Source organism: Mesoplodon mirus (assembly GCF_964341445.2).
Source record: "Mesoplodon mirus genome assembly, chromosome: 1".
Lineage (NCBI taxonomy): Eukaryota > Metazoa > Chordata > Mammalia > Artiodactyla > Ziphiidae > Mesoplodon > Mesoplodon mirus.
The window spans coordinates 45,589,158-45,616,279 of NC_138976.1; the positions used below are offsets into that span (position 1 = coordinate 45,589,158).

Below are 27,122 nucleotides of genomic sequence, written 5' to 3' on the forward strand. Positions count from 1 at the left end.
TAGAGCCCGCGAGCCACAACTACTGAGTCCATGTGCCACAACTACTGAAGCCCGCACACCTAGAGCCCTTGCTCTGCAACAAAGAAAAGCCACCGCAATGAGAAGCCCTCGCACCACAACGAAGAGTAGCCCCCGCTCGCCGCAACTAGAGAAAGCCCGCGAGCCTCAAAGAAGACCCAACGCAGCCAAAAATAAATAAATAAATAAATTTACTTATTTTAAAAATAGAAAGAAAGAAAAGTCTTCACTTCCCAGGGCCCCAGGGACCAGACTCTGGGAATAAAGGGAAAGCTGAGGTCCAGGAAGAAAGAAAATAATCCAGGTGCTGGTGAAGTGGCTGGAACAGCCCCCTGCTGGACCCTGGAGGCCTGGAGGGTGAAGAATTTCGAAGAAGCCTGAGCCCTCCCCACCTCTTCTTCGGCCAGTGCCTTTCCTCCCGGCTTTCTCCTTCCCTGTTTTTCCCACCCCCAGCCACCAACCCTCCCGGACACTAGGTCTTTTTCCCTTATCTCCCTGCCAGACACAGGAGGGCTTAGCCCAGCAATCTGTGACTTGTCCTGATCCACTTAAACATTCTCAGCACTCTGATTTCATCTAATCAACACCTGCCCTGTTTCACAATGATTCACTGACAAGTGTTGAGTCTTTATTTATTCCAAGTTCTGACAGGCCTGCCTACCTGACAATGATGAAGCTGCCCGCTCTCTGAAGGGTGGGGTGGACTCCTAGCTCCCTAACCAGGATATGGGGGCCTTGCTGCCTGCCTCTAAGTAGCCACCTTCCTCTCTCAGGCACACGGCCCTTGCTACAGGTTTAAGGCGGGCAGCTGAGTGACACCTCCCTACCTGAAGTTCTGTGGTCCCAGCAGCCAACATCTCCCTAAAGGGACCTGACATCCCTACTTAGGGAGCTCCCAGCCTTTTTGTCCACCTCTATGGCGGACAAAAAGCCTCCTATCCACGGGGGAATTCCCTGATGGTCCAGTGGTTAGGACTTGGCGCTTTCACTGCCGGGACCCCAATTCAATCCCTGGTCGGGGAGCTGAGATCACACAAACCTCTCGGCCCCCCCCCAAAAAAAAAGGCTCCCTGATAGAGTTCCCAGGGAACTACCACTGCCAACATTGCTCTGCCCAGGGCCTGGCACAGAACAAGGCCTAGTACACATCTGAGTAACAGAAAATGGAATTGAACGTGACCCTTTCCCACGATTACCCCAGCACCGCTCATACCTGGAGCACATCCAGTTCTCGGGGTGGGGGCTGTCTCGGTTACATGGCTAAGTGTTTGGTCAGAGCCAGCTCCATACGGTTTTGATCAGGTTTTCATCATCTCATGTTCAATTTCTCGGCAAGTCTCCACCACATACTCCCTTCTCCGGCCTCCGGGAAACTCAGAAACAGCCAGAAAACCTTGGGAATGAGAGCTTCACAAGGGAGCAGGACTCCCAAGTGGGGAGTTTCCTCCAAGAGGCCCTCTGTCAGAAGAAACAGGCACTTTTCTGGTCAGAGAACTTTCGTGATGGCCCCCGAGACTCTGTCCACGTGGGAGGACTTGGTTCTGTAGTACGAGCTCTATCACCACTGGTGTTTACTAGGTGCTGGGCACTGCTTTAAGCACTATTATCATTCTTAGGTTGCAGCTGAGGAAACTGAGGTGCAGAGGTTAAATGACTTACCCAGGCTGGATGGCCGGTAAAGTGGCAGAGCTGGGGGTCCTGGCTGGGCAGACGGGCTCCAGAATCTGACTCTTAGCTACCACACATACCACCTCTCTGAGTCGATCCACCTCCTAAATAAAAATGGGAAATAGTACAGCAGGTGCAGGTCTGTGGAAGTGGCCCTCAGAAAACAGGGAAAACCGTTCCTTTGAGATGCTGACCATGTGCCAGGCTCCAAGCTGAGTCCTTTATGTGCATTATCATTGCATCCTCAAACAACCCTATGAAGTGGGGATCGCTAGTCCCATTCTATGTATGAGGAAATTGAGGCACAGAGAGGTAGAGTGATCTCCCAAGTCCACTCAACTGGTGAGTGGCAAAGCTGAGACTGCAGCCCGTCTGCCTGACGGATAGCACTTAGGCTGAGGGCTGGGGGCTGGGATGTCCAGATGGGGTAGAAAGGCTTGGCTTCCTAGGAAGAGCTGGGAAAAAAACAAGAGAAGGAGCTGAAGGTCTCAGGCAGGACCCCAGTGCTTGAGCTCAGACACAGATATGCCCCTTGGAGGCCTCCTGGGCCGGCCTCTCCAGCAGAAGGGGAGCCTGCTTCCCCAGAGCCTCCAGGAGGAAGTGGGCACAGGTTCTCAAGGTCTGCTCAGGCCTCAGTTTTTCCAGGAGTGGGGCAGAGGGGAAGGGGCTCAGCCTACAACTATGCCCACCTTCTTACCTCCATTCCCAGGGGAATAGCAGAGGCCAGGACCTGGTAATGTTGAAAGGAAAGGAGGAACGGAGGGCAGGGTTGGGATCTGGAGGGTAGGGATAGGGGAAGGACTAGGGGTTCTGTGGGCGGGACTTCTGGAAGGAGTGGGCCTCTCAGGGGGCCTTGAGCCAGCCTGGCTGGGGCCCCTGTAGGGCAGAGCTTCTGGGGACTGCAAGGGTGGGATCAGATCCTGAAGGACCGGCTTCTGAGGGCTGCTTCCATCTCCTGAGGGGCCAAGCATGGGGTGGAACCTCTGAGGATCAGAGTAGATGGGGGAGTCAGACCTCCCAGCCCACTTCTACTCCTAGGACCTTTGATTCTTCCATGCTTCAGAGGGGAAGCATAAGACCTGAGCTGCCCTGGGCTCCAACCCGGCCGAAGTAGGATGGCTGTAACCCCAGCAGCTTTGACACTGCCCTATCAGACAACAGGAACCCCCACCCCCCCAGAGTTCTGGATCTCAGAATCGCACTCACTGGAAACCTGGACTCATTACCATCAAAACCTCAATCACCTTACCGACCTCATACCTGTCAGACCATCATTTCAAGGGTCCTCCCCCAAGAGGAAGACACCCCTTCCTACTAGGGACCCAACACTGTAAAGCTCTCCATCAATTCAGGAATCCTGGCAGGACATCCCAACACCTATTGGTGTCCCCACTGCTGACAGGAGCCCCATTCATGTCAAGGTCCCCCCATTACTATCAGGCCACCATTCCTCTTGGGAAATCCTATCACTGTCAGGAACACCCAAGCCTGTCAGGCAGGACAGCAGCGACACACCACTCCAGGAACACCATTTTCCATGTAGTCTATGTAAATGGCACCTCTTGGCATGGCAGCCCTAGGCGTCAGAGCATCTGTTAACACAGGGTCTCCAGTGGCCTTAGGGCTGCCATGACATAGAGTCCCAGCCCTGGCAAACCCTTGTGTCTAAAGTGATGCTACATCACTGTCTGGAACCCAGAAATAGTTATTCATGCCAGACACTGTTCTGGGTGCTGATGGTACAATAGTAAACAAGACAGATATTTTCTTGGGATTCAGGGAGCTGAATGTAATCCTTTGGGGATTCTACGATGGAAGGCAAGATCTACTGGTAAGTTAAGACTAATATAATAGGAAATTCCTCAAACACAGAAAGGGGTTAAGATTGTGGGCAGTGAAAAAAAAGATAAATACCTTGATAGTCCACCCTACGGCTGTCCAACATCAACATGCATCCTTCTTACCAAACCCTAGACTTAACATTTTAAGGGTGTCACCTAACATAAGATCACTTTTGTTTATAAAACCCAAAAGATTCACTGCTCCCCAAAAAGAGACTCTTCAGAGCCTTAGCAATTACCACACCTGTCTTAGCTTGGGCTGCCATAATAAAATACCATGGACTGAGTGGCTTAAACAACAGAAATTTATTTTCTCACAGTTCTGGAGGTTAGAAGTTCAACATCAAGGTGCCAGCATGGTAAGTTTCTATTGAGAGCTCTCTTCCTGGCATGTAGATGACCACCTTCTTACTAGGTCCTCACATGGCAGAGATCTCTCTCTCTCTTCCTCTTCTTTGAAGGCCACAGTCCTATAAGACTAGAGCCCTACCCTTATGATCTCATTTAACCTAAATTACTTCCTAAATACCCTATCTCTAGATACAGTCACATTGAGGGTTAGGTCTTCAACATATGAATTCTAGGGGACACAGTTCAGCCCATAGCAAAAGCCAAATCTAAATCCAAGAACTCAGAATGACACCCATTTCTCCTCTAGTTTTGTTGTAATCTCATCTCTCTATTCTACCACACCTGGTGACCACCAGCAGCACACCTGATTGGTCAGGATAGGTTGGGTGATGCTGCAATAACGACACCTAAATCTGAGTGGCTGAACACAACAAAATTCTATGCTGCACACATACCAAGCCTGCTGTGGGTCTAGGCAATCTCTAGCACAGCTGTACTCCATGTGGTGGCTCAACATTCCAGGCTGCTTTGATCTCTTGGCATGTTCTTTCATCTCAACACATGTTTCCATGATGACTCCAGCCAGGCAAGACAGCAAGGGAAACCCTTCCTTAAATGCTTCTATCCACAAATGGCACATTCCATTTCTGCATGCATTTCATTGGCCAAAGTGGGTCATACCTCCATGTTTAACTTCAAGGGGGCAACTGCCAGGAGGAGAAGCAAACCAGAATCTTGGTGAGTAGTAGTAATATGTCCACAACAACCTATATTCAAGAATGGAATAAAGGAGGATGAAAGAAAAGAGGAGTCAGTTAAAGAAATGGAGACATTTCAGAGCCAGGAAGGAAATATGAATAAAAGCTGTAGTCAGTAGTTCTGAAACTAGTCCTGGGGCTTAACTAGAATTTATTACTTCTTTCTTATATTAGTTTTCTATTGCTGTGTAACAAATCACCACAAATTCAGCAGCTTCGAACAATCCAAATTTATTATCTCACAGTTTCTGTGGGTCAACAGTCTGGGTACAGGTTAACTGGGTCCTCTGCTCAGGGCCTCACCAGGCTAATCTCAGGTGTCAGCCAGGCTGCCATCTCATCTCAGGCTCTGAGTCCTCTTCCAAATTCACTGGGTGTTGACAGTTGTGGTTTTAGAACTGAAGCCCTGAGTTCCTAGAGCTTCCTGCAACTCCCTGCTCCATGGCCCTCTTCGCAACGTGGCAGTTTGCTTCTCCAAGGGCAACATGAGAGCATCTGCTGCTGCTTTTTATTTCTTAGCCCTAGACACTTTTTTAAAGGGCTCACCTGATTAGGTCAGGCCCACCCAGGGTAATCTCCCTTTCGACTAACTCAAAGTCAACTGATTTTGCATCCTTAATTACATCTGCAAAGCCCCTTCATTTTTGCCATATAGCATAACCTAACCACATCACTGATATTCCATCATATTCACAGGCCAGAAGGCCAAGGGGATCCCCTCAAAGCAAGATTATACAGGACATGCACACCATGAGGGAGGAATCTTAAATTCTGTTTGCCACACTTCCTCTATGATTCATTCCTTTTACCTCCAACTGGCACTTCAGCTGGTTGACATTCTATGCCTGCTAAGGGACCCAAACCTTCATGCCTAGGGAACACTGGTCCCGGATGGTCCTGCCTGATTAAGGTTACAGGGGTCTTCCATGAACTTTGACCACTGGGCATGGCATCACCAGGAGGTGTCCCAAGTACCCAGGGATTACCCCCACATACATAGCTTCTCACACCACTTGCCTTCCGCTGCCTCACCCACATCAGGATTAATCACAAAGCCCTGTCCCTCCTGAGCCTCTGTGCTTGCTGTTCATTCCACCTGGAATGTCCTACCTCCTGCCTCACCCATCCTCAAGGCTCTGTAGAGCTCCCTGTTACATGGAGCCTCCCTTGCCTTCCCTCTGGCCCCCCTACCCCCCAGGCTCATCACCTGCGACACAGGTCACCTTCTGCTTGGTTTCAGAGGCCCTTGCTTCCTGCACGTCTCCTGAGAAAGCTCAGTCCAGGCCCAGAAATCCTGGGGCCCAGAGTGGCCCAAACTGCAGAAAATGAAGGAGAGGGGGTGTTCAGGAAATCCTGGCAGTGGCTGAGGCAGTCCTTCAAGCTGCTGAGGGCAGGAGGCAGAGAAGGAGGGTGTACTATTGCTCAAGACTTCCCCCCATCCTGATGTCCAGTCACCTCCAGAAGTGCTGTGCAATATCCTACCCACACTTGGACTAAAGGGACAAGCTCTGCCCTGCAGGCTGGGCCGGGACCCTCTGGATGTGGACAGAGGGTTTGGAGAAGGATTTGCAGGGTGAAGCAGACCCCCTCCTAGGATCAGGGACTTTCAGAAGCTGAGTCATCAGGCTTCTTGCTCATTTCCAGCTTCTTTCTGGAATAACAGAGCCCAGGCTCCTCAGACCAGAGCCCCACTTCCACAGGCCACACAATCCATTTTTCTCTAGACACCAGATGCCCTCTGCAGGCCCCATGAGGTTGGAGCACAGGCCAGGAGACTCTCATCCCCTTTCCCTATGCACTGGATGCCCCCTGCAGGCCTTGTGAGGTTGAGAGCCACAATGGGATGGATTAAACAGAACACACATATACACACAAACACAAAAGTTGAGACACCCTTATCCACTTACATACGTCCATACCCACACACACATACACAGGCATATAATCAATCACACAGCCAATCATTCACATCTACCAAGGACACACCACAGACATTTAAGCATATAATCACAGTATGGACACAAGGGGACATATAGACACACATACACAATTACACACAAACCGTCACAGGCACACAGACACAAGGACACATATGGACACAATCTTTCCTCCTAGAGAAGAGTATTTGTTTGGAATAAGTAAGTTAAAAAGCCACCTGGGGAACAGGGTAATATCATGAATGGTGGACTTAATAAAAGAAGGTATCTAAACTGCCTCTCAGTCTAATGGGGCCTGTTGACTAGAGAGCCTTTTGTTTTGCTGGGCACTTGAGTGGTTACAGTTGTGGAACAGTACGGACAAGAGTTGGGGTAGAGCTACTAAAAAGAGAAATTTGGAGTTTGCAAGAGCTTACTCTATATAACTTGTATGAAAGCACATTCTTAGAAGTTGGGCTCCTGAACTCAGAAAGCCAGATTGAACTATCCTCACTGCATCCCAGGACACCCTAAAAAGAGAGAGGCCTCGTGATGCTGGTAATATATGGGAGGTGATGAATGAGAATAGGGGATGGCCCTAACTACCACTGAATGCACCCACTGTGAGTCAGGCACACGGACTACCTCACAAGATACACATTATTCCCATTTTACAGATCCTGTTCCCTCGACTGTCCAGGGTTCTAAAACCGGATTCAAATACAAGAGTTTGAGTATAAAAACCCTGTTGTTTCCACTACATTAGTAATGGCAAATGCAAGGAATGTACGTTTCCATTCCCTACTCATGTTCCCAACAATGACAGAACGTATATGTCTTCCCCACTGATCCAGATCAGTGATTGGCAAACTATGGCCCAGCCAGCCTGCTGCCTGTTTTTGTAAATAAAACTTTATTGGAATATAGCCATGCCTGTTCATTTACATATTGTCTATGGCTGCTTTGGGGCTACAACAGCAAAGCTGAGAAGTGACTACAGAGACAGTATGGCCTGCAAAACCTTATTTACTAGCTGAACCTTTAACAAAAAAGTTTGCTAACCTCTGATCCAAACCCAGCCTCAAATTGGAGTTGGCAAGTCTTATTGCCTTTGGTGCCTTAGCATTGAAGGATGGTCAGATAAATAAATAACTGGGATGGATGGATAGATGGATGGACTGAACCAACAGATGGACAGACATATATGGGTAATATATCAAAGTTTTGCTCCAAATATGTACCAATGTTCTGCCATTTATAAGCGGTGAAACATTGGGTAAATTAATCTTTCTGGATCTTAGTTTCCTCATCTGTAAAATGGGGATAATAATACAATGATCATTATCTAGGGCTCTTTCTATTGCAAGTGACAAAAACCCAACTTAAAGTAGCTTAAGCAAAAAGTTAAATTTGTCATATCACATAACTAGATTAAGATTTGGTCTACTTCAGCACTGGTTGGGCCCAGGGATTCAAATGATGTTATCTCCATCTTTTAACTTGACTTCTCTCTAATTCTTTTTTTTTTTTTGCGGTACGCGGGCCTCTCACTGCTGTGGCCTCTCCCGTTGCGGAGCACAGGCTCCGGACGCGCAGGTTCAGCGGCCATGGCTCACGGGCCCAGCCGCTCCACGGCATGTGGGATCTTCCCGGACCGGGGCACGAACCCGCGTCCCTGGCATCGGCAAGCGGACTCTCAACCACTGCGCCACCAGGGAAGCCCCGACTTCTCTCTAATTTTTTTTATGTGGAGGCCTCATTCCTGTTATAGACAGGTGATCTTCTAGCAGCAGAAAATATGACCACTGGAAGCCTGAAGTCCACATTTGTATAGTGAGTGATCCAAAACAGAGGGCCTCTTTCTCCTAACATCAAAGCTCATGAAAAGCTTTGAACTGTGCTTGTGACACATACTCAGTTCTTCAATATACTACAGTGGCCAGGGAATGGAGTACTCTGATCAGATCACTATGGTGAACACAGCCACCAAGACCACGTGAAGTGAGAGAGAACTTCCCTAAAGGAACCAGGAAAAGGAGTATAAAAAAGTGTCTGCATGAACAAAAACATCACTCACAGCATTCTACTTCATAGATTTGTCATGAGGAAATAATTTTAGAGCATTTAGCATGGTGCATGGCACTTAAGTATCAACAAATGTTCATTATTACCGTAACTGATAAACAGATGAATGGATGCATTAAATAGACAGCTAACGGTTAAACATACAGATGAATAAATGAAGAGGAAGATGTGAAAAGATAGATGAAAGGAAAGATGGGAGAATGGACCAATGAAGAGACAAAGGTGGGGAGACATATGGACACATGGATGGATGGATCGATCAATTGATAAATGGATGGATGGATGATGGAAAGATAAGGTAGACAAAAAAGGGCTCACAGTTGTTTGTCACATCATATGCTCTAGGGCTGGGAATGGGAAACAGAATAGCACTCTACAGTTGGTGTCTCCTGAGAGGTCTCCTCCTCTGGTCTCTGTCTCTTGGGTCCCTCTCATCAGGTGGGGGAAATACTTGCTCCCCTCCCTCATCTCTAGTTTCCTTGTGTCCCTGGGAGCTAACCAGCCCCTCTCCTCAGAAATCCCCTCTCAATTCCCAGGATAGGGAAGGCATGGCAGAAGGGGGTGTTCTAAGCCAGGTTCCCCTCATGCTATCGATAATTCTCTGACTCAGTTTGGGGCACAGGAAAATAATGGGGGAGAGGGACAGTACTGGCTGGGCCAGGAGGGTGAAGCCCTAGAGTCCCGAGATGAGAGATATGGGAGCTGGACCTGCTTCCAAAGAACTTGCCCTTTAGCCCTGCTTGTCGAAGAGAGGAGTAGGTCTCAGATGAGGGATGTGTAGTCACTGTGATAGGCCTATGGAGACCTGGGAGGAGATCTTCTCCAGCCTTACCCTGTTACTTGCCATTGTCCTCAGGGAATCTGGGGGACCAGCTGGGTCCCATCTTTCCCACTCCAGTAGTCTCAGGACCACAGAGAAGAGGTGGGAGTTAGGAGAAACCTGGGAAAGAGGGAGCCCCCCCCCATATTGCTCTGACCTCTAATCCTGAACCAAGCTCTGACCCCTAGCCTTGAAACTGATGTTCAAATGCCTTCAAGGGGACGACACTGCAAACTCTCCCCTAACAGGGACAATGCAACCCTCTTCCCTTGTCCAAAATGTTGAGTGCTGAGGTTCTCAGAGCTAAAGACGAAGAGTGGGAAATGGGGACAGGGAGGCTACTAAGGAGTTATAAAAGGGAGAAAAGGTTCCAGATAGATGGAGACAGTGGGGAGTGCGCTCAGTGGAAAGGTATTCTGCTACCAACTCATGTACTGCAATTCAATTCAGACACTAACTACCCAGAGCTAGAGTTAGACTCCACAGGTTTAAGGACACAGTCCCAACAAACCTGCCCCCACTTGAGATGCCAGTCACAAGTGGGGTCCCCAGGCCACCTGTATTTCTGCCTAACTAGCTACAAGTCCAGAGGTCTTCAAACCCCCCTCAGGTCCAATAGTTCACTAGAATGACTCACAGAACTCAGAAGTGCCATACTGACAACTAGTTTTTTATAAAGTATATATATCAGGAACATCCAAATGAAAAGACACACAAGGAGGGTCTCAGTGCAGAGCTCCCATGCTCTCTCCCCACGGAGACACAAAGGGCATGTCACCCTCCCAGTACATCAATGTGTTCACCAACCAGGAAGTCCATGAGCTTTGGTGTCCAGAGTTTTTACTGAGATTTCATACATAGGCATGAATGAATTGTTGGCAACATGACTCGATCTCCTCTGACGGATTGGCTCAAAGCCCCAATTCTGCAATGATATGGTTGGTCTTTCTGCTGACCAGGCCTCATCCCAAGTCACCTCATCTCTTAGCATCAACTCAGGTGTGACCCAAGGGGCTCATAGATAACAAAGACACTCGTATTACTTGAGATATTCCAAAGATTTAGAGTCTCCCTCTCAGGAACAGGGACAAAAGCCAAGTTCTTTAGTATACAACAGACAGAGCCCTACATCTGAGTGAAGGGATGTGAATTACTGAAGCCCTGGGGACCAGGCCTCCTGTTCCCGTGCACCAGACTTGACCCAGCTGCAGCAGGGCAGGAGTGTCACTGTGAGTGTGAGTGTAAGTGAGGGTGAGTGCGGTGGAAGCACAGCTTCTCCATGCCCAGACTTCAATGCTTCCCACTGGCATCCGTGGATCTGTCTGTCACCTGTCTGTATGTAGCCCAGGCAGGGGAAGATAGGTATGAGAGGGGAAAAGAGTGTGGGATGGTGGGAAGAGGATAGGTGAATCCATTCTCCACACTTCAGCCTGAGGGAACTTTTACTTCACTCATTTCTGGTCATTCTCTCCCATACCATCCAGCCACAAGGCTCCCTTCCCCCCTCCCCAGACCAAATAGGGCAGCTATTTCCAACCTCCCACACTGGGTTAATTGCTCTTTCTTGGCTTTACCAAAGCACCCTCTACTGCCCCCAGCCAGTCAGCTTCGTCTATTGTAGCGATCTTATTGTCTCTTTTGATTCTCCTCCCCCCTCCAACCCAGATGACAAGCTCTCTGAGGGCAGAATCTGTGCCTGTCTTCTCTGCTGTATCCTCATGCCCAAGCACATCACCCGGCACATAGTAGTCACTCGATAAATATTTGTTGATTAGTGACTGCAGGAACAAAAATCACATGAAAGGAGCTCTCAGCTCAGAGAGGAAGGGCTGTGAGCCTCTAACCATGAAGTGACTTGGCCAAGGCCACTCAGCCAACAAGTATTGCCATAGCCTGGCCTGTCTAGACTGGGCCCTCTCTGGAGCCCTATTCCTCCTCTGCCCAGAATCATAAAAATAGAATGGGGCAGACAAGAAAGGTAACTGTCAGAGCAGAAGCCAAGAAGACAGAGAGGAGAGGGGATTGGCAAAACAGTACTGAACAGCGTCCCAAAGCTCTTTTCTTGCTGCCTGGTGCTGAGGTCTCCGTCTTCCCAGGGTGCAGCTCCGAAATCTGACTCCACCCTTATAAAAGAGGGTCCGTGCCCTGCCTCTTAGTAATAAGCCCTAACCCCACCCCTTTATTGATAGGCTCTGGCTCCGCCTTCTGGACTACGACTCCTCTGAAGAAATGCCCTGGCTCCGCCCCTTCCGGGTAATAGGCCCACCCCTAATAAGCCCCACCCCTAGTGCGTGACGGTGTCCTTGTGACGTAACGTACCGGCCTGTTTCCAGGGTGGAGCCAGAGAGGGTGGGCATTTAGGCTGTGCCGACCCCTCAACCCCCATCCAGGTGACCCCCAATCCCCGAAAATCCTCACCCGGGGCCCCAAATATCCCAGCCCCATGACCTCGAAGGCCTTTGGCTCTAACCCCCTAAATGCCCCATGCCCCCGAGGTGCCCGACCACCCAACCCCTTAACGTCTAGTGCCTCCCAAATCTTCAATCCAACCCTGTCCCGATGTGGCAACTGAGTCTTCCCGGGGGCACATGTCTCATATTACCCGAGAACAAGTCAGACTGGTCCAGAGAATGACAGAGAAGGGGATCCTCCCAAGGATTTGGGGAATCCTTGATCCAATCATGCCGCTCCCTAGGAGATGTTCGGAACCCAGGACATGTCGGGATTGAGGAGATACGAGGTGACGCTGGAGGCTGAGGAGGAGTGAGTGGAGGCGGGGTTCTGCGGAGGAGGAACCTAACCGCTCCGGGTGGTGGGGAAGGGGCGGGGAGGGCGCGAGTTCTCTGGGGCGGGAGAAGCGGGAGGGGTGGGGCCTCTTAGGGGGCGTGGGCTGGAGGAACCGCCTCTAAAGGGCTGGGCGGAGCCTTCCACGAGAGGGGCGAAGCGTCCAAGGGGCGGAGTCGGTGGGGTCAGCCCCGCCCCGCCCCGCCCGGCTCTGCCTTCTCTTTGCAGGATCTACTGGGGCTGTTTCTACTTTTTCCCCTGGCTGCGAATGTGGTGGAGGGAGCGGAGGTGAGGGGGTTGCGATACCGCGGACCCGCCCGGGGCATGGACGAGGCTCAGTCCGGGAGAACCGATCGCGGGGAAGCCGGGAGCCCCCGCCCCGCCTCATGCCTGTGTCGGGTCGCCCCACAGCTCAGCGCACCCTCGCGAGCAGAAGCTGGAGCCTCTGCGGGGCCTGATGAGCTGTTTGTCAAGCGGACTGGGCACTGCTCCCCAGCGCTCCGGTCGCAACCTCCCCCGCCGCACCCCCGCTGCCACTGCCCAGCCAGCTGGTGCATTAAAGATTTAAACCGAAGCCACCGTCCTGCCCTCCTGATTCTGCCGCCGCTGCTGCCATTCGGGCTGGGAGCCCCTCTCCATGCCGGCTGCTTCCGAATTGACAGGGCCTCTCTCCCTGATAGGGTGTCCATCCGTGTCCAGGCTCCCATTATTCCTAAGGGCCCCTCATCAGAGTCAGGCCTCCCCTTACTACCAGTGATTGCCTTCCACCACCTAAGCCCCCCGCCCCACCACACACACACACACTCATCTCTGTGAGTGGCCTGTATGGAGGGAGCTAAATAATCCTGGCTTTATCTTCCTCCCAGCCTTGTCCCCACATCCATAAATGCTCACAATCCCAGCTCTCTGCTGCTACCTTCCTCCTAGACAGGACTTTGCCAGGTGCCTGAAGAATCTTCTCCTCCTGGGAGTGGATCTAAAATATTTTAAGCCCATAGTTGTAGGAAGTAGGCTGTGAGAGGAGGGAAAGATTCCTAGAAGCTGCCACCCTCGGCCTGCCATAGGGGGGAATGACTGAGAACTGTTGGAGGTCTTTCCTACAGTTAACACCCCAGCTTCTGGCTCCTTCAGTTGGATCCCAAGTTTAAAGATACTTGGCATCAGGGACTTCCCTGATGGTCCAGTGGATAAGACTCCATGCTCCCACTGCAGGGGGCATGGGTTCGATCCCTGGTTGGGGAATTAAGATCCTGCGTGCCGCACGGCGCAGCCAAAAAAAAAAAAAGGTACATAGATACTTGGCATCAGCCCCCTGAAGTGTAACCTCCCTGGGAGAACCCAAGGGCCACTGCTCCCTACCTTTCCTTTCTGTCTTGTCACCGAGTTGGGCTGAAACCCACTAGCTACTGAAGTGATGAAGGGTCAGGGACTCCTAGTGGGTCTGCTTTCAGTTAGGGACTGGCCCCAGCACCAGGGAGGACACCACAGAATTAAGTTAAAGGGACAGACCAGTTTGTGGGTGGGGTCAGAGCTAACTTCCAGCCTGGTGCTGACCCTGCCATAGCAGGTTGTAGTTGGGAAAAAGACTTGTCCCTATCTTTGGAGAAGCCAAAGGGGAGAGATGGGTGCATACCTGGAAGAATTTGTTTCTTCCTTCCCAGGCCTCTGGATTGACTGGTCCAGGAAAGACTCCAAAGTGTGTGATAGCCAGCCAGCTGAAGATTTGTGACTAGATGATGATGCTTCAGTGGGTGCACCCGAGCTCTGGGGTACAAGTCCAGACTGGAGGGTCGGTGAGAGACCCTAAGGCCTCTGGTACTAGAAATTCAAGATGAGTGACCTCTGGGTTGTGGCCACCTTCAAGAATGGACCCAGGCTCTTGAGGCATTTCCTCACAGTGTCTATATCGAGAACCCTGACAAAAAGAGTACCCTGTCCAGCCCTGGGACTACACCTCAGAATCTCTCAGGATACTCAGATTTCCTGAGTATCCATAAGACAAACTCCAGGGAAGGAGCCCCCAAGCCTTACCCTGGACAGGAGCGGGAGAAGCTCGAGTTGTTCAGCCTGGGAGGGGGATTAGTCCCTACTCTCCGAGCTTAGGGTCGCTCCTGATTGTTGCAGCCGCCCTGCAGCAGAAAGATGCCCAGGGAGGTGTGAGTCCCCGTCCCAGAAGTAGGCCTGCCCCATAGAGGGTAGCTGGTGACAGAGCAGAAGGTTGCAGAAGGCACCCCTGCAACAACCAGATAAGGGCTGGATTATTGGGTGATGATCAGTTTATGTTTAAAATATAGAGCAGGACAGGAGGGTTCAAATCCCCAGACCAGGAGTGGGAAATTCTTCAGGGTGCCAGGGGCACTAAACTTAGCAGCTTGCCCCCACCCTAGGCTGTCCCCAGCTTCCTGGAAAGGACAGGAGGAGGAAGATAAGGAATAGTTTTGCATTGGGTGGGGAGGGGGGTGGCTAGGGGAAGAGGGGGTGAGGGCTGGATATGGGATTTAAAAAGAAGGGACAGGAAGGTAAAGGGAGGTTGGGGCTTTAGCAAGAGGATGGGATGCAGAGTGTGTAGGGGTTGGGAGGGGGGGTTTCTTCCAGGCCCACAATAGAGAGAAACTGGCATTTGAATAGAACAAAGGAGAGATAACTGAGCTCCTGAATCTGATGTCTCAATAAGCCAGGGGCTGGAAACCCCAGGCCCCTGCTGGTAAGAGGCTGGCATGTCTGGGACAGGACTAGGCAAAAACAGGAACGTAAGATTTCTTGGGTCTCTTACCTGTTGGACAGCAGCAACCTGGCACCAAAGAACTTTTATCTTCCCTCATCTGCCCTCCTTATCCACCCCATCCTTCCTCCCTATCTCATCTTCCTGGGGAAAGCAACCCACACCTCAGTATCCCCAAGGCAACCCATTACCACCATAAAGGGCCTTCTCCCAGCTTCTCACTCTGAATGTGACTGGCCCAGGCAAGACTCCTCCTCAGTCAGAAGGGCCTGCTTTAGGGAGCCATTCCCATCCATTTTTCCTGATAAGACAAGCAGGCTAGGGCAGGAAGTGGGCAGGGGGAAATGAAGGCAAGTTGGTGCTGGCCTGCCAGCTGCCCCCAGCCCACCCACAACTCCATCAGAATTTGGGTGTGCTGGTGTGACTGTGTGGTTGGATGACTGTGAAAACACAACCATGTGGGAGTGGAACTTTGAGTTTAACTGGGACTGTATGACTCCATCTGGGGTTGTCTGACCATGTGAGGTTGATCGAGTGACTGAGGTGTGACTGTGAATGTGTAACTATGAGTATGTTGAGTGTGAATGTCCATCATTGGATGCCACTGTGGATCCTTGGCCGCCCTTACTCAGTTACTGTACCATCAGTCCCCACATGTACAACCCCCCTCCCCAGCTTCTCTGCCCAGGATTTAGGAGCCCATGGGAAATTACTGTCCTAAAAGAGGAAGGGGTCTGTGGCACAGGGGTCTCTGGTAATTAGGGCCCAGGAGTGTCACAGGATGAGCAATACATCTTCACCTGCCGCTGACTCCACCTGGTGCCCCAGGTAAAAGGCACCCAGATAAAACGTAGGGAAGGAGGCAGAGAAAGAAGGAAGTATCCAGGCTGAGCATCATGAAGGGGCCCTCACCCACCAGCAGCCTCCTGCTGCTACTGTTGCTCCTAAGCCCAGACCCTGGAGGAGGTGAGTGTTTGGGGGTCTAGAAGGTCAGGGGTCTGGGTGAATGGGATGGAGGGGAAGGGGCCCAGGAAGCCCAGCCTCCGGCTGTCTGATGGAACTTAAGGTCAGAAGCCCTCTGAACACATGGTCCTGTTGTCCCCTAGCATTGCCACTGGCACCCAGCACTACATCATGCTGTACTCAGTTCTACCGACAGCCACTCTCAACCAAACTACTGAGGAAGGTCATCCGAGTGGAATTTCAGGAAGCTGATTGGGACTGTCACCTCCAGGCCTTCGTGTGAGCTTTGACTCTGCCCCTGATTTGACCCCTGACTCTGACCTCAGTCCCAACCCCTGATGCTGATCTCAACCCCGCCCCAATTGCTAATTCTGATGCCAACTCAGGTTTTCATCTGGCCTTTGCCTCTAACCCCTGGGCCTTACCCTCATCTCCAAGCTATGACCATGGCTTTGGACCTTTCCTTTCCCAGGTTTCACCTGTCTCGACGCAGCGTCTGCATCCACCCCCAGAACCGCAGCCTGACTCTGTGATTTCACTGCCAAGGGAAGAGGCTCCAGGGGACTCTGCCCAACTGAGTTTGGAGATGATAGGGAAAATGGGCCGGGGCCCCCAGTAGCCAAAATAATAAAGCAGCATCGCCCAATAGTCTCTGACTGTGGTCTCCAAGTTCTGTGTACTCTCCTGTGAGTCCCGAATCCGGAGCTGTGAAACATGTCAATAAACAGAAGAACCTCCTCATTCTTTTTATTCACACCTTCACAACCCCCGCCAGGGGCAAGGCCGAGAGCCAAGGACCCACACACACTCCCCAGGTACCTATATACATACATGCAGAGAACACATGTTCCCTGCCTCACATACACTTGGATACACATGGACACAGACATACACATCTATGCACATTCCTCAGGTGGACTGCCAACTCTCAGATGAAGCCAGAGGTCCAGGCACCTTTCAGCTGGCAAGTTGGGAACACAGAGTCTCATAGAAATGAGCTCCAAACAGAACTTCCAGCTGAGAACCCCCCTCCATGAGGATCTACTGTCCTGCCTGGGTTCCACCTGTCTGTCCATCCACACCAGCAAGACAGAGTTATAGGTGGAATCAGCTGAAGCCTTCCAAGATCCTCTACAGGTTTGGGACTCCTAGAAGAAGGAGGAAAATCAAGGGAGATAGTAGGACTGGATCTTGTCCCAGATTCCCTGAGAATGAGGGAGGAGACCCAGCTCTGAGCCCAACACTCCAAAAATGAATAGGGGAGCCCACCTCTGTGTAAGCCCCAATACCCTGAAGATGAGGGAGTGGACCTAGCTCTGGGCCCTGGCACGTCAAGAATAAGGCAGGGGATCCAGCTCTGATCCAGACATCCCAAGAATAAGGATGGATATACAGCTCTGAGCCTAATACCCTGAAAATGAGGAGGGAGTCCATCTAGGAGCCCCAGTATCCTGCAAGAGACAGAAGAGACCCAACTCTTGAGTCTGGGACTCAAGAACGAAAGGCCCATCCCTGAGTCCAGAAGTTACAAGAATGAGGAGACCCAACTCTGATTCCCAAAACCCTTATGACTAAGGCACCTGGTTCTTAATCCAGACACTCAAAATGAGGGCACACATCTCCAAGTCCAAACCTCCCAGAGGTCATACTCACCTGGAAGCTTGTCCACCGGAATCATCGGGGCCAAGAACACAGACTTTTGGGGTCCATCCTTCTCATCTGGTCTCAACCTCAGCCTGGAGCACAAAAAGGAAGCTGTCTCCCTGACAATGTGGGGCATCTCAGTCTCTTCCAAAAAGGTTTGTTAGTAAAGGGTCAAGAGAGGAAAGGGTGAGAATCATGAAGTTGGGGGCGGGAGAAGGAGGAGGAATGGTTCCAGAATCAGACACGTTCAGTGCAAAGTCATGAGGGGTGGGAACAGGTGTGGTCTATGGGTATCAGAGCCCCTGTGTGGGATCAGAGGATGAGAGGCCAATGGCAGTCACTTACCAGAGCCCCAGTGCCAGGGCCCCAGCCACCAGTCCCAGGAAAGAGAAGATTCCCAAAGATGCCAGCATAGCCACCTGCTCCAGGGCGTCTCTGTGGTCTGAGGGGTAGGGTCACGTGCCAGCTGTGAGAGCAAGCCTGCCTGACCAAACTCGGTGCCCCCTTCTCTCTGGGGCTTTCCCATCCTCTACCACCTTTGCCCATCTGCCCAAGCTCACCAAGTGGCCGCGGGTCTGGTAGGAGGGACGGTCTTGGGGGAGCAGGACTATCCGCCTGAGGTTCTTCCTCTGGTTGCGCGTGTTGCTGGCCCCCAGCTGGTATCTCCTTCGGTAGGGGCCCTGGAGGGAGAAGAGACCTGAGGAGAACTATCCACGCGGGGTCGGTGGGGAGGCCAGGGCCCGCCAGGCGAGGCCAGGGCCAGGGTTGGACACAGGGGTGCCTCGGAGGCGGAGCTTGAAAGGGCAGAGCCAGGGCTTCCCTGGTGGCGCAGTGGTTGAGAGTCCGCCTGCCGATGCAGGGGATACGGGTTCGTGCCCCGGTCTGGGAAGATCCCACATGCCGCGGAGCGGCTGGGCCCGTGAGCCATGGCCGCTGAGCCTGCGCGTCTGGAGCCTGTGCTCCGCAACGGGAGAGGCCACAACAGTGAAAGGCCCGCGTACCGCAAAAAAAAAAAAAGAAAAAAAAGAAAAAAGAAAGGGCAGAGCCAGCTTCCGGGGATGTAAGCAGGGGTGGAGGCTGAGGGGCGGGGTTTAATCTGGGGCAGGGTTTAAGCTAGGGCGGGGCTGCAGGCAGCTACGGGTGAAGCCTGGGGCCGCAACTGCCACGCCGCCCCGTAGCGCCTGCAATTCCACCGACAGATGCTGGGCAGCGGGGCCCCTGCCCTTTCCCTAGGCTCTGTCTCTCACCGGTGCTTGGAGTACCCCAGGCCTCGGGGCTCCAGGCGCTCCAGGTGCCTGCGTCCAGAAAGTCCCGGGCACTGACCCGCACGGCATGGGGCAGCCCAGCCACAGCGTCCGTGATCACCTCCTCCAATCCAGCCGGTTCCACCTGGGAGTGCAGATGGTTCGTCGGCACGTTATCCAGATTATGTGCACTCAGCCTATCTGCCCCCCAGAGCCAGTCTGCAAAGAGCACCCCTTCCTCCCAGTCCTGTCCCTGTCAGCCTGATGCAGCTGTCTGGGCCTCACATAGGGTGGCTGGTGGTGTCAGGTCTACACCTAGTGTTCAGAAGACAAAAGTGCACAGTGGTTTTGTAGACAGGCTGTGACTTCAGACTGCCTGGGTTCAAATCTTTGCTGTAGCACTTACTGAATGACCTTGGACCTGTCTCTGTGCCTCGGTTTCTTCATTTGTAAAATAGAGGTGAATACACCTAAACGAGATAATACATGTAAAATGTGTAGCACAGTGCCTGGCAGACAGATGGTGTTCAATAAGTATTGGTTATTGTCGGAGGCAGCAGCTCCCCAGGCCTGATGCTGGCCAATCTTTGCCATCTCCAGATGTGGGAATTCACCTCGATCCACATCTGAGTATATGAGTGTTTGTATGAGGCTGTGCCTCTGGCTGAAAGGCACTCCTTTTCCTAGAAAAGTTATTTGTAAAAAATCACTGCTGTCTTCCCACAGATGGGCTGAGATCAGTTACAGCCCTGCAGGGCAGAGGCTCGGTCCCTTGGTCCCTGCTACAACCCCAGCACCCAGCACAAGGCCTGGCCCATGGAGAGTACTCTGTAGGGGAAGGCCACGGGGTGTCAGTGACCTGCCAGATCTGGTCACACAGAACACCCAGGAACATGAAACTAGAGACAGGACCCATAGCCCCAGATTGGGACGCACTCCAAGGGCCTCACCATGGACCAGGCTGGATGCTGTGCTGGACGGTACTGCAGCCGGAACTTGAGCAGGAAGTGGGGCTGGCGGGGCCAGGAGGCAGGGTACGTCCAGCTGGCACGCAGGCGGCGAGGATAGCCAGGTACCGACTCTACCCGCAGCCCCTGGGGTGGGTCAGGGCGCACTGAGGGCAGTGGAGACACAAATTCAGGGCACAAGGCAGGTACTCATCCCTTCCCCACCACCTCCCAAGGGAAGATGGGTGTGTGCCTAAAGGTCCCTGAGGGGAGGCACTTCCAAGGAGGTTGGGGAAATCTTAAGCTTGATCGTCCATTAGGCACAGGACCTATCTGTCATCCCTATTATAAAGTAAGCTAAGATCTGAGGACGGATTTTTGAAATGTTTGTTGAGTGAGTTAAAGAGTGATTCTGGGACTTCCCTGGTGGCGCAGTGGTTAAGAATCCGCCTGCCAGTGCAGGGGACACGGGTTCGAGCCCTGGTCTGGGAAGATCCCACATGCCACGGAGCAACTAAGCCCGTGAGCCACAACTACTGAGCCTGTGCTCTAGAGCCCACGAGCCATAACTACTGAGCCCGCATGCCACACTACTGAAGCCCGTGCGCCTAGAGCCCATGCTCCACTACAAGAGAAGCCCATGCACCGCAATGGAAAAGTAGCCCCCACTCGCCACAACTAGAGAAAGCCCGCGTGCAGCAACGAAGACCCAATGCAGCCAAAAATCAATACATAAAATTAAAAAAAAAAAAAGTGATTCTGCTTTCCATCCAAGGAAGATGAGTTGGCCCAAATTCCAGCCAGAGCTTTGGTGACCCCCTTCCACACACAGATCAAGAGGAAGGAGAGGCCAGCAAGGGCTTCCATTGGGCAGGGAGGACATGAGATAGAACTGCCTTCAGCACAAGGCCTAGAAGCAGAGAGGCAGCACTGGGGCTAGGCAGCCAGGAAGGACTAGTAGGGAAGGGGGTAGCGGCAGCAGTCTCTAGAAGCTGATGTAACCCTGCCTCCTGGGCTCTGATCTCCTTGGGTTCTTAGTCTCCATGGGGGCCATCTGTGTGCCGAAAAGGGTCTATGTTGGGAGGGAACTATGCGGTACCTCAGGGGAGGAGAGTTCTGAATTTGGGGGGTACCTGTACTCTGGTGTCCGTTTGGGGCCTCTGTGGTAGGGATTTGGGGAGAGCTCTAGGAGTGGGTACTCACAGATGCTCTGCAAGCTCACATCCAGCAGGCGTGTGCTGGCCCCCAGGGGGTTCACTTCAGTCACGTTGATCCGGTACTGGCTCCAGAACTCTGCCCCATGGACTACACAGTGGGCAGCCCCTGGGGGGTCCTGTGGGCATGGCCAGGGCCCTGTGGATGGACTCATCCTAGGAGAGAGGATGTGGCCATGAGCTTTGGAAATGCTCACTGTGGGACCCAGCTAGAGCCCCCAGCTTCCCCCTCATGTCCTACCTTTGGCCATCAGCTCCTGGTACCGTCTTCTTCCTGGCAGGGAGGAGGCCATCTGAGGTCAGGAAGGAAAGGAGGGTCCTCCTTCTCTCTCAGGCCTTCCTCAGGACCTCCTTACCTACCTCCCACACCCACATTTTGCTAAACACCCAAACGTATAGGTATACACATCGATCATGCACACACCTGTAGGAGGTGAGGTAGCGGGTGGGTAAACCGCTAACCTGGCTGGGACTCCAAGTGCAGGAGAAGTTCTCATAGTCAGCTGCTCGGCAGGAGACAACAGGGCGGACTGGGGGGTCTAGAGGCAGAGGGTGCAGCTGGAGACTGAGAAGTCCCCAGCCCCTCCCCATCCCAGAGGGCTTACTCAGGGCCTGGATTCCCCCAGGAGCCCCATGTCTCATCGTTGCTACCGCCAACACTCCCTCCCCAACTCACAGCCCAGCTGCAGGGTCACCATGCCCCCAAGTGCACCATCCAGGGTCCGGCAGATATAGGTGCCCTCGTCAGTGCTTTCTGCCCGGGCCAGGACCAGTTTGTGCCCTAGACCAGAGTCAGGTCCCTGGAGCAGCCTTGTCTCCCCGTCCCGAAACCAGGACACTGGAGCCCTGGGGGTGAGACGAGATGATGACAGATAGAGGGAAGATTTAAACTATGAGGCAGACCATGTCACAGCTCTCCACTGGCTTCTCACTGTGCTTGCGGTAAAGCTCAAACTCCTTTTGCTGGCTTACAAAGCCCCTGGTGATCTAGCCCTTGCCTTCCTTTCTTTATTACCTTCCTGTCTCCCCCTCCCCCACTGCACTCCAGTCAGGTTGTGCCTCTTTTAGTTCAAGAGTGTGGAGCTCACTCCCACCTCAGGGCTTTGCACTAGCTGTTCTCTCTGTCAGGAATGCTTGCTTATACCCCAACCTTCAGAAATCAGCTTCAATGTCACCTCCTCAGAGAGGCCTTCCCTTATTACCAATAAAAAGTGGTCACTCAGTTATCCTCTTCCACCTAACTCTCTTTTGCTTTTCTGCCCTGCAGCTATTACTACCTGGCATCTTGCCTGGCTTGTGCACTGCTGCATCCCAGGGTCTAGAATAGACCAGGCACTTAGCAGGTGCTCAATACATGTTGGTTGAATGTTCTGTTGAATAAGGATGGTTTGAGGGTTAGGACAGACAGAGAGGTGAGGATTACAGATACAAGGGGCAAGGATGGGAGGGGTGTGAGGACTGGGCAAGGTCAAGAAATGGGTCATGAAAGGGTCCTGTCAGCCCAGCAGGCTGGTGCAGCACTTACCCAGCAGTCACTCCAGGGCAACACAGCGTCATGGCCCTGCCAGGCTGCCCATACTGGACCCCTGTTGAAGGCACTTCTGAGCAGAGGCTCTTCCTTTCCCTCTCTCCCACCCCACCCCACACTTTGTGAGAATGACAGGATAAGGGGTGGACTTTTAAGACCTGAGTGGGGTCATGGGGTCAAAACATCATGTTGTAATCTGGAGACAGAGGTCAGAGAGCAGGGTGGAGAGATGTTGCCAGATTGGATGTCAGGGGTTGGGAGGATGACAGGTTAGGCATGAGAGGGGCCACGGTGATGGTGGCAAGTCACAGGTCAGAGTTGGGTCATAGAGCAGAGTTTTTCTCACCTGGGGGGCCCCAGGCCTGGGGGCAGGGACAGGAGGCACACACCAGGGCTGTAGCCACGGCCACCAGGACCCTGCTCAGCCCTGAGCGGCTGCTGCTCATCTGTGGGGAGAGAGGCAAGGTCAGCGATCCCCCATTCCCAAGATGGGAGGCTAAAGCCTGCCTCCTCCTCTTCCAGACTGCGGCTTTCTAGGAGGAAACCAGGTGCCCAGTGGGGTAAGGACATCAGACATCACTGGGGGCTCTGATATAAGGTCCCCTTTCCACCATACGCCCAGCGCTGTGTGTGAGTGCACACACACGCACACACACACACCCTCACACCCCCCTTCTCAGTCATGGGCTTCGGGCCCAGAACAAAAGCTGGAGGCGACAGACTGTGCCAGCACCGCCCCCCGCACCACCCCTGGCACCCACCCCTGGCACCAAGTGTTGGCACCGGCTCAGTCACTCCCATTAACTCCTCCAGTCCAGCTGTTGGGAATTCCATGTCCATCCCACCTGGCCCAGGGATAGTCATTGCCTCTGACTGACCTGAGGCAGCCCTCATCACCCTGGGATGGGACTGTCATGGTGGGTCTGAGCCCACCCTGTACCCCTGCCATGAGGCCTAGCGCTGCTCTGGCTGCCAAGCCTCTTCTTGCCTGGGCCTGGCTCCTTGCTCTGGGCCGCTCATCTGGGCCTGACTCTGGAATCTTGCTGGTCTTGAGCCTGCGAGGCCAGATGGGGCTAGGGTGCAGGCTGAAGCTGTGGAGTTAAGCAGATCCAGATGCCCTGACTGCTGCCAGAGGCTGGGGGCGGGCGAGGAGCCAGAAGATGGAGACAGGGTGGCGGGACGGGAGAGGAGGCTGAGAGAAGCTGGGAGGCTGAAGGAACAGGAGGCTGGGGTGGGGGCCACAGGACAAAGAGATGCTCAGAGATCAGGACTGGGCGGCGGTGAGAGCTCAACGAGGTGAGGGCTGGGTTGGGGCAGCAGGATCTCAGAAAGGCCAAAAAGGTAACCAACCATGTGTGTATGGAGGATGGAGGTGCTAGGAGAGAGGGAATCCTGGATGGGAGAAAGCAGGATGAGGAACGCAGTGGGGAAGAGGGAATGGGGGCAGGAAAAGGGGCAGATGGGCAAAGGGCCCTGGGCGAGGGCTCCAGAAGAGGGAGAGCCCAAATCCCTCCCAGGTAGAGCTGAGCAGCGACCTCCGTGTGTCTGTGTGTCTGTCTGAGTGTGTCTAGTGGCTCACCCCGGCCCCCCGGCCGCATTTACCCTGCTTAGCCCTGCCCTACCTCGATGATTCCAGTGGTTGAGTGTCCATGGCCTCCAGGACTTCCTCCCACCAGCTACAGCACCCGTCTCAGCTCTACTCAGTTCTGGGACCCCAGAATCGTCCCCTCCTTTCCCTTCCCTGCCCCCGCCCCTCTGGGCCATGGAGCTCAGCCGCCCCTAGCCAGGCCCCCTCCTCTCTCCTTTCTCCTCCCTCCTACTCTCCCACCCCCTCCCACCCAAGGCCCTGGGAAGGGAAGAGGCCTCCCCCGAGTCTGGAAAGGAAGCCACAGGCACAGCCAGGCACAGCCAGGCACAGCAAGAGGGAAAGGAGAGCTGCTGTGTCCCTGTCAGCAAGAGGTTCCTGTGTTTTCACACAGCAGAACACAGGCACATTCACGCGTGGACTCCCCAGGCACAGTCAACAAAGACACTCCCTTGAACACATGCAGACACAGTCAAATCAAAAAGCAGACACATACTCGTGCTCCCATTCTTTTCACTCCCCAGCAAATATTTCCTTAGGGCACAGCTGTCTGTGTTTTAAGGGGAAGAGGGCCCCATGTTGGGGGATATAAAGAAAAGCCAAAGAGTCCAGTTTCCCCCTCCCCTGGATGTTCCAGCCATTTCTCACCTCCCCCTCTACTCTTCAGGCCCCAGCACCAGGAAATGCCTTTGGTCCCTTGGTGCCAGAAACACAAGACCCACACTTACCCTCAGACACACACTCTCAGACACAGCCTCTCACAGTTACACCGATACACTCAGACATCCTCACCCAGACTCAGACACTTAAACATTTACACATACCAAGACACACACACAGACACACATCTCCCTCTTCCTTGTACAGCCACACACACGCACTTAGCACTCCGCCCTGGGATGGGGGGTCACAGCACTCTCTAAAAGCAACTCCTCATCATAGTGTAAGCCCCCTCTTCCAGGGAGCTCTTAGCACGGCAGATCCCCCATCTCATCACCATTTCAGGCCCCCAGGTAGCCAAAGAGACAAAGGTGAACAGGGGAGTCAGGCACAGGGGCACAGAGAGAGACAGAGATGCAGAGAATATGAGAGGCAGGACTAAAAAGCAGATACACAGAGATACCTGGGGAGACGAAAGTGTGAAGACACACAGAGCACTAGCTCTAGGAAGACAGTAATAGAGAAAAAGAAACATAAGGAAACTGAGTCAGACAGGGAGACAGAAAATAAGGAGCAGTGGACCAGTGACAAGGATTCTCAAGCACTAAAAGAAGGAGGGAGAGCCAAGTGTGCTGGGGATGGTCTGCTTACCCTGGCCACTAAGTAGAAAGGTCAGTCCCATTGGCTACTGAAGTGGGTCCCCAGAATGCAAACCCAACTCCACTCCTCCACAGTCTAACAGTTAGGACACAGGACACACGCCGAGTGCAAGTCTCATCCTTCCTCTGCCATGCTTAAGTCACACACTGGCACACGCAAACCCAGCCATCCACTCTCACACTGGCAGACACAGTGTCAAACTCCGCAGAGACCTTCCCAAAACACATTCCCTGATGTGGTCACAGGCCCTCTCACACACACACAAACACACGACCCGGTCTCTGCCCCCAAACTGCACACTGACACACACACATAATCCCACACAGGCACAGCCACATGCAGACTCAGCCACAGCACAGCGACACCCGCAATCACACTAGCTGACAGTTTCACCAAGCGACACTTGCGAAGTTTCGCACACTGACAGCGTCACACACAGCCTTGCAGTCTCTCTCTCTCCCTCTCGCTCTCGCTCTCTCCCTCGCTCTCTCTCTCTCTCTCTCTCTCTCTCTCTCTCTCTCACACACACACACACACACACACACACACACACACACACACACACACGTACTGACAGTCCGTCAGTCACTCCGGGCCCTTCAAATCCCACATCCCCAGGCCCCGCCCTCTCCTCCGCGGTCCCATCAGGCCTCACCTTCTGCGGCCCCCGCCGCCAGCGCCCTCCGCCCTCGCCCTCTGCCCCGGCCTCTACTCCCTGCCGCCCTGGGCCCCCGCCGTGGGGCGGCCCCGCCCAGGCACCAATGGAAGGAGAGGGGTGAAATAGGGGGGCTCGACCCATTGGAGCCTCCAACTGCCAATCACCCCCATACCCACCTCTGCCGGACACTTCCTGTCCCGTCCGGGACTGAGGAGGCTGCCGGAGACCGAGTCTGGAGCCGGGTTCTTGGGTCCTGGCCTGAAAGCCTCTCCTCCTGGGACAGCAGGACCAGAGCTCTCAGGCCCCGCCCCGTCCACCCCCGAGCTGTCCTCAAACAAAGCCTCAAGTTCAGTGGCTTAGGAGCTACTGGGCAGGTGACCAGAGAAGCTGAAGGTGCCCCTGTCTCCAGATAAGGAAGGAGGTGGACTGGTTTTAAGGCAGTGGGTCTCAAACGTCGCTGGACACTGTAGTTTTAAAACTGTCAAGCCACACTCCAATTAAATCAGTACTGTTTAAAACTCCCCAGATGATTCCAAAATGCAGGCAAATAAAAGGTGTAGGATCGGGGGAGGGCGTGGGGGGGGGGTATGTGTATGTGTGTGTAGCTATGTATGTCACCCATCCAGGGTTCCACTCCCCAGCCAATGGGGGCTCAAGGGAAATGTGTACCACATTTGTCTGAGCTTCTTCCAAACCAGGGTTAACACTCCAAGTTGACCCTTCCCCTCAGGGTCTCTAGGAAGAAAGAATCCTGGACGGGAAGGCAGGCAGCCAAGGTTCTCCTGGGTCAGATCATCACTGTCCAGCCTTGTGTGATTTCCCCTCCCAGAGACTCAATTCCCTCGAGAAGAATGGAGACAAAAAGTGTTCTGGCCATTCCCGCATTACTCAGAAGCTCCTGTCCTCACCTAAAAGTTTGGAGGACCCTAGGTGGCATCATGTCTCCTGCGTTGTATGACTTGTTATTCCCACAGTTACAGTCTTGCCAGGGAAACAGCTCCAGAGGGGAGGGGGTAGACCCAGGGTCACTCCAAAAACCATTCCCCTCCTACCATG

At 53.1% G+C, this 27,122-nt stretch overlaps 4 protein-coding genes across 11 annotated transcripts in view; 2 read left to right on the forward strand and 2 right to left on the reverse strand.

The window, feature by feature from the left end:
* LOC309799521 (uncharacterized protein) overlaps nucleotides 1–12,210 on the reverse strand; it is a 121,869-nt gene extending 109,659 nt beyond the window's left edge. Inside the window, exons 1-2 of the mRNA XM_082612789.1 lie at nucleotides 12,060–12,210; nucleotides 1,678–1,790 (exon numbers count right to left, since the gene is read on the reverse strand). Of these exons, the coding sequence (XP_082468915.1) occupies nucleotides 1,678–1,790; nucleotides 12,060–12,140 (194 nt within the window). The 5' untranslated portion in view covers nucleotides 12,141–12,210. The remainder of the gene's footprint in view (nucleotides 1–1,677; nucleotides 1,791–12,059) is intronic.
* Nucleotides 11,698–12,969, forward strand: LOC309799588 (uncharacterized protein). Of its 2 annotated transcripts, XM_082612911.1 has the most exons (4): nucleotides 11,698–11,847; nucleotides 12,153–12,220; nucleotides 12,470–12,529; nucleotides 12,653–12,969. In XM_082612911.1, the coding sequence occupies exons 2-4, from the start codon at nucleotides 12,156–12,158 to the stop codon at nucleotides 12,807–12,809; spliced, it is 282 nt and encodes a 93-aa protein (XP_082469037.1). In that variant the 5' UTR covers nucleotides 11,698–11,847; nucleotides 12,153–12,155; the 3' UTR covers nucleotides 12,810–12,969. The 2 variants fall into 2 exon arrangements, with proteins under 2 accessions (XP_082469037.1, XP_082469038.1); XM_082612912.1 differs by lacking the exon at nucleotides 11,698–11,847 and having other exon boundaries at nucleotides 12,164–12,220.
* A 2,742-nt stretch (nucleotides 12,970–15,711) lies between these two features.
* On the forward strand, nucleotides 15,712–16,459 carry CCL27 (C-C motif chemokine ligand 27; the record flags this gene model as incomplete). The annotated part of the gene is made up of 3 exons (XM_082613250.1): nucleotides 15,712–15,929; nucleotides 16,070–16,205; nucleotides 16,399–16,459. Exons 1-3 carry the CDS (start codon nucleotides 15,860–15,862, stop codon nucleotides 16,457–16,459), a joined length of 267 nt encoding a protein of 88 aa, XP_082469376.1. The 5' UTR covers nucleotides 15,712–15,859.
* Nucleotides 16,460–16,657: 198 nt separating this feature from the next.
* IL11RA (interleukin 11 receptor subunit alpha) lies at nucleotides 16,658–26,319 on the reverse strand. Of its 7 annotated transcripts, none has more exons than XM_082613885.1 (13): nucleotides 26,243–26,319; nucleotides 22,850–22,949; nucleotides 22,501–22,561; nucleotides 21,652–21,821; nucleotides 21,400–21,514; nucleotides 21,217–21,249; nucleotides 20,965–21,131; nucleotides 19,765–19,928; nucleotides 18,818–18,959; nucleotides 18,131–18,250; nucleotides 17,916–18,012; nucleotides 17,580–17,662; nucleotides 16,658–17,074 (listed from the first exon to the last, which is right to left on the reverse strand). In XM_082613885.1, exons 2-13 carry the CDS (start codon nucleotides 22,947–22,949, stop codon nucleotides 17,058–17,060), a joined length of 1,269 nt encoding a protein of 422 aa, XP_082470011.1. In that variant the 5' UTR covers nucleotides 26,243–26,319; the 3' UTR covers nucleotides 16,658–17,057. The 7 variants fall into 7 exon arrangements, with proteins under 7 accessions (XP_082470011.1, XP_082470017.1, XP_082470014.1 ...); XM_082613891.1 differs by lacking the exon at nucleotides 26,243–26,319 and adding an exon at nucleotides 26,064–26,167; XM_082613888.1 differs by lacking the exon at nucleotides 26,243–26,319 and adding an exon at nucleotides 24,737–24,759.
* Nucleotides 26,320–27,122: the final 803 nt, after the last annotated feature.

Bases quoted from the DNA above. Each gene is read 5' to 3' on its own strand.
- LOC309799588 (XM_082612911.1), top strand. From the start codon at position 12,156: ATGTTCGGAACCCAGGACATGTCGGGATTGAGGAGATACGAGGTGACG. The intron at 12,221-12,469 runs GTGAGTGGAGGC...TTCTCTTTGCAG, and splicing joins ACGCTGGAGGCTGAGGAGGA to GATCTACTGGGGCTGTTTCT. The intron at 12,530-12,652 runs GTGAGGGGGTTG...GTCGCCCCACAG, and splicing joins ATGTGGTGGAGGGAGCGGAG to CTCAGCGCACCCTCGCGAGC.
- IL11RA (XM_082613885.1), bottom strand. From the start codon at position 22,949: ATGAGCAGCAGCCGCTCAGGGCTGAGCAGGGTCCTGGTGGCCGTGGCT. The intron at 22,562-22,849 runs GTGAGAAAAACT...TGCCTTCAACAG, and splicing joins CCAGGCCTGGGGCCCCCCAG to GGGTCCAGTATGGGCAGCCT. The intron at 17,663-17,915 runs GTAAGTGACTGC...TTTGTGCTCCAG, and splicing joins GCCCTGGCACTGGGGCTCTG to GCTGAGGTTGAGACCAGATG.